General features: G+C 44.4%; 1 protein-coding gene across 2 annotated transcripts in view; it reads right to left on the bottom strand.

Moving 5' to 3' along the window:
* Positions 1-12,786, bottom strand: part of CDH4 (cadherin 4) — a 701,646-nt gene that overhangs the window by 29,620 nt on the left and 659,240 nt on the right. For both annotated transcript variants that reach the window (XM_030533430.1, XM_030533429.1), the window contains exons 10-11: positions 7,377-7,630; positions 2,846-2,988 (exon numbers count right to left, since the gene is read on the bottom strand). In XM_030533430.1, coding sequence (XP_030389290.1) covers positions 2,846-2,988; positions 7,377-7,630 — 397 coding nt within the window. The remainder of the gene's footprint in view (positions 1-2,845; positions 2,989-7,376; positions 7,631-12,786) is intronic.

A 12,786-nucleotide genomic window follows, 5' to 3' on the forward strand; every position in this document is an offset into this window, starting at 1 on the left:
TCTGCCATTTTGTTGTCCAGTCACCCAGTTTTGTGAGCTCCTTTTGCAGCTCTTCGCAGTCTGCTTGGGACTTAACTTTTATCGTGAATAGTTTTGTATCATCTGCAAATTTTACCACTTCACTGTTTACCCCCTTTTCCAGATCATTTATGAATATGTTGAATAGGAATGGTCCTAGTGTAGACCACTGGGGGACACCACTATTTACCTCTCTCTATTCTGAAAACTGACCATTTATTCCTACCCTTTGTTTCATATATTTTAACTAGTCCGCAATCCATGAGAGGACCTTCCCTCTTATCCCATGACAACTTACTTTTCTTACAAGCCTCTGGTGAGGGACCGTGTCAAAGGCTTTCTGAAAATCTAAGTACACTATATTCACTGGATCCCTTTTGTCCACATGCTTGTTGACCCCCTTAAAGAATTCTAGTAGATTGGTGAGGCATGATTTGCCTTTACAAAAACCATGTCGACTCTTCCCCAACAAATTATGTTCATCTATATGTCTGACTATAGTTTCAACCAGTTTGCACAGTACTGAAATCAGGCTTACCAGCCTGTAATTGTCTGGATCACCGTTGGAGCCCTTTTTAAAAATTGGTGTCACATTAGCCGTCCTCCAATCATTTGGTACAGAAGCCGATTTAAATGATGGGTTACAAACTACAGTTAGTAGTTCTGCAATTTCACATTTGAGTTCCTTCAGAACTCTTGGGTGAAAAGCATCTGGTCCTGGTGACTTCTTATTGTTTAGTTTATCAATTTGCTCCAAAACCTCCTCTAATGACACCTCAATCTGGGACAGTTCCTCAGATTTGTTACCTGAAAAGAATGGCTCAGGTTTGGGAATCTCCCTCACAGCCTCAGCCATGAAGATCAATGCAAAGAATTCATTAAGTTTCTCCACAATGGCCTTAGCCTTGAATGCTCCTTTAGCATCTCGATCGTCCAGTGGCCCCACCGGTTGTTTAGCAGGAGTCCTGATTCTGATGTACATAAAATTTTTTTTGCTATTACTTTTTGAGTCTTTGGCTAGTTGGTCTTCAAATTCTTTTTTGGCCTTCCTAATTATATTTGTATAAGTCATTTGCCAGAGTTAATGCTCCTTTCTATTTTCCTCAGTAGGATTTAACTTCCACTTTTTAAAGGATGCCTTTTTGCCTCTCACTGCTTCTTTTACTTTATTAAGCTACAGTGGCACTTTTTTGGTTCTCTTAGTGTTTTTTAATGTGGGGTACACATTTAAGTTGAGCCTCTATTATGGTGTTTCCATGAAGCTTGCAGGGATTTTACTTTTGGCACTGTACCTTTTGATTTCTGTTTAACTAACTTCCCTCCTGCTCTTAGGCTCCTAACTCTGGGAGATGGGTGGGCTTAGCTCACCCTCCTCTGATCAGCATCACCCATTGTCTGTCTTAGGCAGCTCCTGGCCTAGCATGCTGGCTTCTGTGAATCACAATCTAAGGCACCTATCTCTCCCCCTTCATTGTACAGGGTGCTTGGGTGCCCGAATCAGGCTTTGTGAATCACAGTGTGTTCCTGTGATTTTCTAGGTGTCTAAAAGTGAGGCTCATCCTTGCAACAGCTCAATACTTTTGTGAATCTAGTCCCCAGATGCCGGAATGGGCATCCATAGTGGCTGCTCCAAATCTAAAGGAATAATAAATTAAATAATAATGTGGCAGTATCTGGGTGTAGTCCAAACATAGCCACCTTCACTTATCTCTGGCCTCTCCTTGGAACTAGGAGAAATGAAAGATCAGAAGAATTTAATCGCTTGAGTTTGCATTGGGTCAGGATGCTGGGGTTGACACCACTAGTTTTATTAAAAGTGCTGTGCTATCTTTAATGACTACAAGTGCTCAGGACTTCAGCCTGACATCTCAAGATGATGACTAGAGGTGTTAACTGTCCATGAATGGTCTCTTGCAATATGTGTTAACTCCTTAGCTGTTTCACCTTGTATTTAGCTGTGAGTCATGTGCTGAGTACCTTTCCCAGGTCTGAAGAAGAGCTCTGTGTAAGCTTGTCTCTTAGAATAGCAGGGCTGGAAGGGACCTCAGGAGGTCATCTAGTCCAACCCCCTGCTTAAAGCAGGACCAATCCCCAGACAGATTTTTGCCCCAGATCTCTAAGTGGCCCCCTCAAGGACTGAACTCACAATTGTGGGGTTTAGCAGGCCAATGCTCAAACCACTGAGCTATCTCTCCCTCTCTTGCAGTAACAGAAGTTGGCCCAAAAAAGATATTACCTCCCCCACCTTATCTCTCTAATCTCAGGAAGAAGCTTTGTACTGGTCACTAAGCACTAAAGCACATTAGGTACTATGGTGATGGCTGGTCACTTTAGAAATGTAGATAGAGCGAGAGAGATCAGATCAGATGAGACAGACAGTTTTAAGAAAGTTATAGCATCTTAACATTAAAACAGGTCAGTTTCTTTTTAATACCATCCTCTCTGTTCCCTCCAATTGTTTCTGATTTCCTGATGGAATGTTTCCTACACATTCTCAGCTGCAGGTTTTGGATGATAATGAAGATTGGTGTGTTCTGCAGCACATGAAGCTCAGATCTCTTTGGTATTTCCTTAGATATAGGTTACACTGCTACACAGAACTTCCCAAATCAATTTTCCATTTGCCCTCACTTTCCCTTAATAACACTCTCTGAATGCTGTGCACATTTAATTTACTCCAGCAATTTCCTGTCCCACTTTCACATTTTTAACCATAAAACCTGGGAAAAAGATAACTTATACTGACAACTCTGTCAGGGCATCATTCCTGTTAATGCATCACATTAGAGTATTATTGAAGCATGAACAATGGGAAGCTTGGGCCCACCGTTGTCAGCCGCCAAGAATGTGGCCTCATAGACATTATTCTTAATGTAGACTGACTCTCGATCAAGGACAGCAGCAGTAGTGATCTGACCGTTTGTGGCATTAATGTTCAGCCAGTCTGCAGGATCTGACAGCTTGGAGTATCTACAGAGAAAGGAAATAAATATATGGCAGTCTTTTCAGTGACATGTCCTTTATATGGCTTGAAATAAGGGTTTTTTGGACTCCTGACCTCTGTTTTGAAGGAGCTTTAGATAACTGGTTTTGTTGACAAACAAAACACTAATTGAGTGTCTATTGCTGGCCATTTTTTTTGACCTCTGCAATTATTCAATTTTCCCATTTCCTTCTCATTAAAGGTTCTGCCTTCTGCTAAGTGCCACTTATGCTCCAGCTTCCTGCTACAGGCAACAAGCCTATTCTACAGCAAGTTGCTAATAAAGATAAAAGGGCCCTGGTTAGAGTTCGAAATGGTCACTACATTCATGTGTTTGTTCCTCAAGAGCTCAAACTAAAGGAGAGATTATTTCCCCATTTCCTACTCCTGCCCTCCTACAATATAGATTGCTCGGAAACACTGGATATAACTTCCTGTCCACCCCGCATCCCATAAGGAATTAGTGCTGGAAGGACCAAAACTACAAGGTGGTACTCCTAAGACTGACATCACTCTGGCCAATCAATATATTTTACATTAGAACCAGATACAATTACCTCAGTGGTGTATAATGGGAACTCACAGCTGTATTAGCCAATAGGCCCATGAGGCCAGGCTGAAGCAATTTTAGGTGTACCATTTTGGAGTGGCTGCTGGGAGGTGTGTGTGTATATGTGTGTGCATGTATAGGGAATAGGGTGACCAGATAGCAAATGTGAAAAATCAGGACAGGGGGTGGGGGGGTATTTGGAGCCTACATAGGAAAATGCCCCAAATATTGGAACTGTCCCTATTAAATCTCAGACAAGGAGATGGATGGTCAGGTGCAGAGTGTCTAGCCAGCATGTGAGGACATGGTCAGCCGGTGCAGCTGTGCACTGGATGTGGAGAGTAGAGCATCAGTGTAATGGCAGGCAGGGAATTTGGGATGAGAGCTACTGAGGAGCCAGCTCTGTGAGAAGAAAGAGTTGCAATTGAAGTGCTGAAATTCTGTGACCTTAGTAGCATGCAGGACAAACTTTTAGAGCCTATGGAAGCTGATAGGGTCAATATAGTCTTGAGAACGAAGAGTAATACTTTGTGGCAATCACAGAAGGGAGTGTATTTTGGTAGTTAGTGCGCATGACTGGAAATTGGAAAATCTATTCCTGGCTCTGGCTCTGAGACACTGCATCTCCTTCGGCAAGTCACATAATTTCTCTGTGTCTTAGTTTGCCCACATATAAGATGGGTATAACAACACTTACCTATGTATCTCAGGGATATTATGAGGCTTACTTAATTGCCTGCCAGTATACGGGCAAATGATTGGTCCTAAAATATCTAGCTAAACAACAAGGTCATACTAGATCCGAGAAGAGCATTAAAACAAATTCATTCTTTTTCACTAGATCAGTGTGGAAAGATTCACGGCAAAGCCAGGAACCATGCAGGGGTCCCCGGAGTTCCTCATAGCATTGCAGTCTTGAAATTCGGACCAGGTGGTTCAGCACAGCTTCATCTGAAGCACATTTTCTGGCAATCCCCAGGGCTGCTCTGGTAGGACCAGAGGCAGGGCAGTCTCAGCTGGAGGGCCTCCAACTGTGGAATTTATTCCCCCACGAGTGCTGGAACAATTTCTACAGTTGGGAGTGCTGAGAGTCATTGATCTGAACGATAAATCCTGTAGATGATGGGAGCCACTTCAAGCCAGGGGGTGCTGCAGCACCCTCCAGCACCCAAAGTCCCAGCACCGACGTACTCTCTTTGCCAATTTATCATAGCTCAAGTTTGTTAGCATTCTACCGGGTTGGCTCTATAGAGCTTGGCACATTCCAGTCAAACCTTTTCCAAATGGTTCTAAACAGAGGCACTTTCTTTTAAAATCTCTCTTTATTGCTCATGATTTCTACTTGGCTTACTTTTCTAGCGTTTGTATTAAAATGAATCTTTGTTGCTATCTCTCATGTGTTCAGGAGCGGTAGAAAGGACCATATTATATGTTATTGACATAAGCAAACACACCTGGGCTTATTTAAAAACAACTTGGGCTTATTGATGGTTTTTGCATCAACATTCCACAAAATTCAAGGTCCCCTGAAACGTAAGCATGTGAAACTCCATGAATTTCACTTTCAGGTTCTGGTTTGTTTGAAGTTGGAACTCAAAGTGACAATTGAGCAGCTTGAGTCCAGTCTGGACTCAAACAATACAGTGTCTGCACAAGCCCCTGCCAAGCGAAACTGTTACGTTGCATGGAGCTATGTGCTTTAAGGCAACTGTTTTTTAATAGCATTGTTGTGACTGTGCCCTTTCATAGCTGAAAATGATCAGTGATCCGGCCTGCAATGCTGCCTTTATGGATTCGTTTGTAGCTAAAGAAGATAATTTGAAATGTGACATAGGCTATGAGCACTAACAAAAGCTGTGGCTTGTTGGGGGATGTTCTTAAGCCCAGATCTTTCCTTTGGGAAAATTATATTTAATAAAAGACTATACAGGCTGCTTGCAAAGACATAGTGGCTGGATCCTGTTCTCAGTTAACTGAAAACTGTTTAGGAGATTAGTGTATACATATGTATCTCCCATTCATTTCATTGCTTTGAATATTTACCCTCTAGTAGTTTTTTTTTTTGGTCTAACTCAGCAGTGCCAGCTGGGAAGACAAGACAAAAACAAACCAAAATATCATTTTGCATTGTTCACAAAAACTGCTGGGGAAAGTCTCAACTGAGCCTAACAATATTTTGTAGCTTCTTGCAAAGCCATGGAGTCACTCTGCCCTGATGAAACCCAGGTAAGAGAGAGATACACTTACATTTAAAAATAGTGTGTTGCTGGATCCAAATTTTCAATGAAATGAGTGTCCTGGGAACGCTATGAAGAACTGCTCAAGTTACTTGCTGTCGATATTTAGAGAAGATCATGCAAGGTCCTATGTATGCATCAGGCAGGCAGAAGAATGGCTCAGACCAGCCTGTCATTCTCCCAAAAACAGGAGAATGTTACACCTAGCAATTTTCATTCTGGATTACAGTCCAAACAGATCAGAGAGAGTATTTGACTGGAATGGGAACTGTTCTCCTCTATGGACTTCAAAATGGACTTTAGTGGGGAAGGGAGGGAAATGAAAACCCTTCAAAGCAGTGGTGGGCAACCTGTGGCCCATGAGCTGCATGCGGCCCATCAGGGTAACCTAACTGCGGGCTGGGAGACATTTTGCAGACGTTGACCGTCTGCAGGCACTGCCCCCCGCAGCTCCCAGTGGCCGTGGTTCTCTGTTCCCGGCCAATGGGAGCTGTGGGAAGCGGCAGCCAGCGCGTCCCTGGAGCCTGCCACTTCCTGCAGCTCCCTTTGGCCGGGAACAGAGAACTGCGGCCACTGGGAGCTGCGGGGGGCAGTACCTGTGGACGGTCAATGTCTGCAAAATGTTTCGTGGCCCGCAATCAGATTACCCCGATGGGCTGCAGGTTGCCCACCACTGGCCTACTTTGTTTATGCAGAGCAGCAGGTGTATGATGCAAGCCTAACTGTTTTAAAAGTCAGGCCCATAAAGTTCGGTGGAATTTGAACATGCATCTGGAAGGTGCCCAGGTGCTCCTGAAAGGGGGATGAAGAATGGTCTTGTGATTCATTCACTAGAATGGGACTCTGGAAAAGTAGATTCAGTTCCCAGCTTTGCCTCATGTTTTCTTTGTGACATTGGACAAGTCACTTGGGGCTGGATTTTCAAAGGTATTTAGACACCTGAAGATACAGATAAGCCCTTTTGAAAATCCTGCCGACCTGCATCTTTAAGTGTCTAAATACCTTTGAAAATCTAGCCCTTAATCCTTTTGTGACACCTGCAAATTGGAATAATATTACTTTTTTCCACCTACCCTTTGTCTCTCTTGTCTATTTAGACTGTAAGCTCTTTGGGGCAGGGACTGTCTATGATCATGCATATGTACCTAGTACGGTGGGGCCTTGATCTGAGGAATAATAAATACATTTTATACTGATTAAGGGGACGTAGCTCCCCAAATGATGATTGATTTCAGTGGGGATGGGTGAAGGCTCTCAGCATTGCTCAGAATTAGACCCTTTCTGAGATTCACTTATGTGACGCGGGGTCTGACAGTGTCTTACTCCACAAATAGCCCCATTCAGAATCTCACCCATTGGTATGGTCCTGAATATTAAAGGCTGCTAAGTGTGTTGAGAGCTTTGGATGGAGGGTGTTAGAGAAGTGCCAGGTATTATAATTACATTATATAAGATAGTTTATGCAGTAGATTCTGATTGGTGCACACTGCTGCTTTGATTGCTCTGACTGATGCATACCCCCAGTCTTCTATATCCTAACTCTTGCTCTTGATTTTATACTACCTCCTTTGTACATCTGGTTTCCCACCTTACTGCTTGCTGCATGAAGCGATCAGGATCCACAGCTGAAAATGTTGTCAATGCTGTCCCCGTGGGCACCCCTTCCTCCAGCCTGATCAACTTGTGGTTCGTTGGAAAATAGGGTGCCTCATTGATATCCGTGACTGAAATGGTGACTCCTGCTGTAGACTGGAAGGACATCTGGATTCCACTTGCTAGTGGAGCTTGGTTTGACACCATCACTGTCAGCATGAAAGCCCTGTTCATTTCGTAATCGACAGCCTACAACAAACAAGCACACAAGATAACCCCATGTGAAGAATAAAATCCACCTGCTGGTGGAAAGCTGGAAGATTTAGAATGGGGACAATACCATAGGTCACTGTGTAATCTAATTTCTGGGTGTAGGGCCAGTTTCTGCTGTGAGTTGCAAAGGTGTAAATCCAAAGTAATAACCACTTCAGCAAACAAAGTTAATCCAGATTCACACTTGTGTAAATGAGGTCAGAATTTGGCCCTTAGATTTCTGGGAAATAAGAAAACAGGATAAAAAAATTGGAAAGACTAGGAAGGATTTTCTCTAAGTTTTGTTCAGGTGCTCAGTATTTTCCAGAAGGGAAGGAGACTGACTTTGCCAGTGTTTAGCTATCTCAGTATCGGGGTGCCAGAACAGAGGGAGCCATGGGGCCCTGCCCCCCGCTTTTTACCAGCGATAAGGGCAAGCAACGTGGTTGGGGGGGGGAGAGGGTGGAACGGAGACCGGGGGGCAGAGTCTTAGTGGTAAGACGTAGGGTGACCAGACAGCAAATGTGAAAAAGCGGGACAGGGGTGGGGGGTAATAGGAGCCTATATAAGAAAAAGACTCAAAAATTGGGACTGTCCCTATAAAATTGGGACATCTGGTCACCCTAGGAAGAAGCGACATGGGAGTAGGGCCTCGGGGAGGAGTGGTGTGGGGGCGGGGCCTCGGGGGAATGGGTGGCGTGAGGGCAGGGAGAGGAAGAAGGGGCGGGGCCTTGAGGTGGCACGGGGCCACTGTTCGGGCGCCTCTGACCCCTCACCCCACTTTTAAGATGCTTCCGCTGCTCCTGCCCAGTATACTATACTGGCAAGGTGTTCTTAGTGTGGATGCAGCTTTTGTCAGCATAGCTGACTCCAGTCCCCCGGAGCAAAATAATCTATACCAGCAAAAGTGCAGTTTTGCTGGTATAACTGTGTCTACACTAGGGGCTTCTGCGGGCACAGCTCTGTCAGTCAGGGCTCACACCTCCTCCCACCCCGTCCGACAGAACTATGTTACTAGATGTTTGTAGCATAGATCTGCCCCCCTGTAGCATTCAGATTTCAGCAACTGCTCCCACCAAGGGCAGCTATAAAAGCAACAAGTGTAGCCATGTTCAAAGGAATTAGACAGGTACTTAACAGAGTTATTAGCATTTACAGCTGCTGGCTAAGTAACTGGGTCAGACTCCGTGGAAGCCTGATCCTGTAGTGTTCCTACTATCCTTTCAAGTAAGATTATATGGGAAGGTTGGGGCGCAAGGTACTAAAGCTGGTTCGGTAAATCATTCTGGCTCCCACTGGCGCCTTTGAAAGCTAGTCGCGCATGATGCTTTACGGTTACTCACACATCTCCAAAGGTATGTTTTGCCAGCGGGTGGCTGTAGCTCTCATTTCAACATACACAAAAGCAGTGCATCTCTGAGAAGTGAGAGGGAATAAAAAAGCTTTACCTGGCATAACTGATTGAACTGCAAGTAATAATAATCTCTATACCGTTCCTGTAATTATTATGAGGGTAGCTTCTAATCATACGCCAGGGAGGCTTGAGTTATGCAGGATCACATCTCTGCCCATTAAAACACTCTTTGACATAATTTATTAATTTAGAAGTATATTAATTCCCTCTAATATGTCTTCCAATGTGATGACTATTGACTGGCTCTAGAGGCTGAGTGCCAGCGTCTCAGCTGGTGTAAACTGGCGAAACTCTAATGACTTCAATAGAGCTATACTGATTTACACCAGCTGAGGGTCTGTCCCCTAAGTTCCATGTAAGAAACAGGAATGCCAGGGCTGAATTCAAACCATGGAAAGGCTGGGCTGAGGCTAATGCCTACAAGGGAAAAACAAATTTCATGCAGGAAAAATGGCAAAAGGTAAAATATTGGAATCTGTGTTTGACTGAAGTGCTTGTGCAGGGTTCCCATTACTAAATGATTTCTTGACAGGCAGGTCCAACACTTCCTTAGTAAATAAAAGGAACTCACATAGACTGATACTCAGAACACCCACAAGCACTGGCGCAGGTACTCACATTGCTTTCAAGAAAGGAGGCACATTAAAACTTCTTACTTCAACATTATTTGAGGCTTTGGAACTGTTCAGCTAATGTGTTTCCAGCTCCAAACTCTCCTTCTAGTCCCCTTAATTCATATTCATTAATACTTCATTTTCCTCTGCACTTGCCTTTGGCTAAATATATCAAACTAAAAAAAACTATTTATATACATTCAACCCACCGTTCTGTGGGCTGTAGCTCATCAGATGAAGATATGTTGAGGGACGGGGCCCATAAAGCAGAAGACACTGCACTGATATGCTATGGGAAGCAGAGATTTGTTAATGAATTCAGTTTCGGCCTGGCTCTTGGTTCCAGGGGAACAACTTCAAATCTGTCTGTTCTCACTCATCCTAATCCTTGCCAAGGATTCCTGAGCATCCCTTTTAGAACCTTCTTCCCTACAAGGCCTAGTATTGTAGCCAAAACTTCTTTAGCTTGGGCTGGAGAGGATACCTTCAGAATGTGACAGTGATCAGACTTGATCCTCTATCAGTGCTGACACTAAAGGCCACTATCAGTTCTCGCTAATATTTCTTCCACCGTGCTGAGAACTTACTGATTTCTGTGCTCTGTTCCACACCCTTCGCACAAAGGGAGTGCAGACCGACTGCCAAATCCTAACCCTCCCCTGGAACGAGGGAGTCCTCAGCAGGTGCAGACGGCTGTAGCTGGTTCTTATGCCTCTCTCCCTGAGGCCCCCTTGCCCAGCAGAGGAGTGCACTGAGGCTGGCGGAGTTGTTCAGGGGCAGAGAGAGGTGGGCAGGGACGAGAGGATGGACTGCGATACACTCTGGTAATCCCCAGCTGGTAGATGGTCCCTTGAGGATCAGGTTAGAACAGCCTCCAATCTGCACCTTAGGTTGGTCAGAGACTGCAACTGGCTCCCTGACAGCCCTCTCAGTCTCCTGGTTTAGCAGAGAATCTGGTTTTGCTTGTTTTAGGTACGCAAAGGGAATGCTAGGCCCGAATTCAAACCACAGAAACACAGAGGCCAGTGGAGAAAATTCCATAGGGGGAAGAAAAAGGTGAAATATGGGCTCTGTATCTGACTGAAGTGCTTGTGCTAATCTTCCCATTGCTAAAGAATTCCATAGCAGTCAGGGCCATTTCAGCCCTACACAGACTTAATACAGAACATTCCCTGGACAGCATCCATTGGGGAGACTCTTATAGAGCCCTGACTTCAACTTAGAGCTGACCTCTGTGAAGAAACCCAGTGGCGCAAATGCTGCCTGCCCTTCCTCAGGGCTGCATACCCACCAGGATGGCAAGCTATGCAAACTGCACTTCCCTGCCTGAATGGAGGTCAATCCAGTTTTCAGTATAATAGCTGCGTGTAAACAGAATAATCTGCTATTATTGATATTAACCTCAAACTTTATTTCATTTATGTATGTCTCTGGGGTAACATATGGTTTATCTGAGCATATGGATGGCAAATGGGTATGCAATGGGTGAGCATTAATCAGACGTGATGGGACAAACCTCGTAGTGGTTTGTTCCTCCAGTTCTCAGTTCTTCACACTGGGCTAATACTTTCCACCTTCATGTCATTGAAAATGCCAAACAGCAGGAGCAATAGCCCAGAAATATGTAACATCTTGGATGAGAATATGTCTCAGGCAGAATCTGATTCCTCATGTATTTCTTTTATTATATATATGTGTGTATATATATAAGGTTGCCTGTGCAACCTTAATTTAGCCCCCTTGTATGCCTGCATTATCATAGTCTTTAATTACATGATCACATAGTATTTCTACCACAGGACCTCTGTCTCAGTCAGAGAACAAGACAGATAGTGCTCAATTAATGAGCAGCTATTGAATATTTTTTTCCTCCTTATTCAGACCTGGCTCTGAAGACAGAATTACTAATTTCATCAGAATTATTAATTTCACTATAGCTTGAGTGCTTCACAAATATTAATGAATTTATTTTCACAACACCTTTGTGAAAGGAGGGGGTATTATTATCCACATTTTGCACACAGGGAACTAAATCACAGAGGAGTAAAGTCAAAAGTATTCACCAATTTTGGGTGCCCAATCTGAGCTGCCTAGGACCTGTTTTTTCAGAGGACTTAGCACTTCACACGTTTAAAGCACATCTCCCATTGACTTCAGCTGCTGCTGCAAGTGCTCAATACTTCTGCAAAAAAGATCAGGGTCTCAAGTTGGGTGCCCAGAAAGTGAGTAATGCACAATTAGCGTCCACTTGTGAAACGTTTTGTTTAGGTGACTGGCCCAGCATTACACAGGAACTGTCTGGCTGAGATAGGGATAAAATCCAGTTCTCCAGGCTAGAATTCAACTGTCTTAACCATGAGACAATTTTCTCCTCTACAAAACCCCAATGTATCCACAGAGCAAGCAGGTCCATCTTGTGCAGTGAATGAGGCAGGGGTCCTGTGGGAAAATAGTAGGTGATCATGTAATTGAAAAACAACCACAACACATACACACAGGGGAGGGGTGTAACGTAAGGTTGCACAGGCAACTTTAATTCAGGCATTTCCCAGCTTCTGAGTGCTTGACTTTGCAGCATTACTGATTTTTAATGTAGGTTTTTGTGTGTAACTTCCTCGGTTTTTTAAAAAGCAAATTGAAAAAATCTCAAAATTCCATCACTTTGCCTATGAGTTTCATGGATATTTGCTGACAGCAGAGGAAAGTGAGAGTCTGGGATCCATGGTTCCATTCCAAGTTCTGGAAGGGATTGTGCTGTAGCAGGCATAGTCTCTTCTGCCAAATCCTCCCCTGAGCATAACCCCTTCTGCCTTATCCTCTCCAACCTGTCCTCGTCCCATCTCTTTTCCACCCCGGTTTCTCATCCTAGTCGCATTCTCCTCACCTAGTCAGGCTCAGTCTCCACTCCTCAAGTTTCTCATCCCAATCTCCTGGCCCAGTATGTCCTCGTTTCATCCCACTGTCCTCAGCCAGTGCCAGTTCCCAGCTTCTCATCTGATCTGTCTCTTCCTCCCACCCTGGCCTTCAGCTGCTTCCCTTCTGCTCACATTCCCCATCCTCGCTGGCTCCCAGCCCCAGTCCCCCTTCCTAGGCACCTAGCCACTCTCATTGTCGCCCCTTCACTC

Source organism: Gopherus evgoodei, chromosome 14 (genome assembly GCF_007399415.2).
Source record: "Gopherus evgoodei ecotype Sinaloan lineage chromosome 14, rGopEvg1_v1.p, whole genome shotgun sequence".
Taxonomy (NCBI): Eukaryota; Metazoa; Chordata; order Testudines; family Testudinidae; genus Gopherus; species Gopherus evgoodei.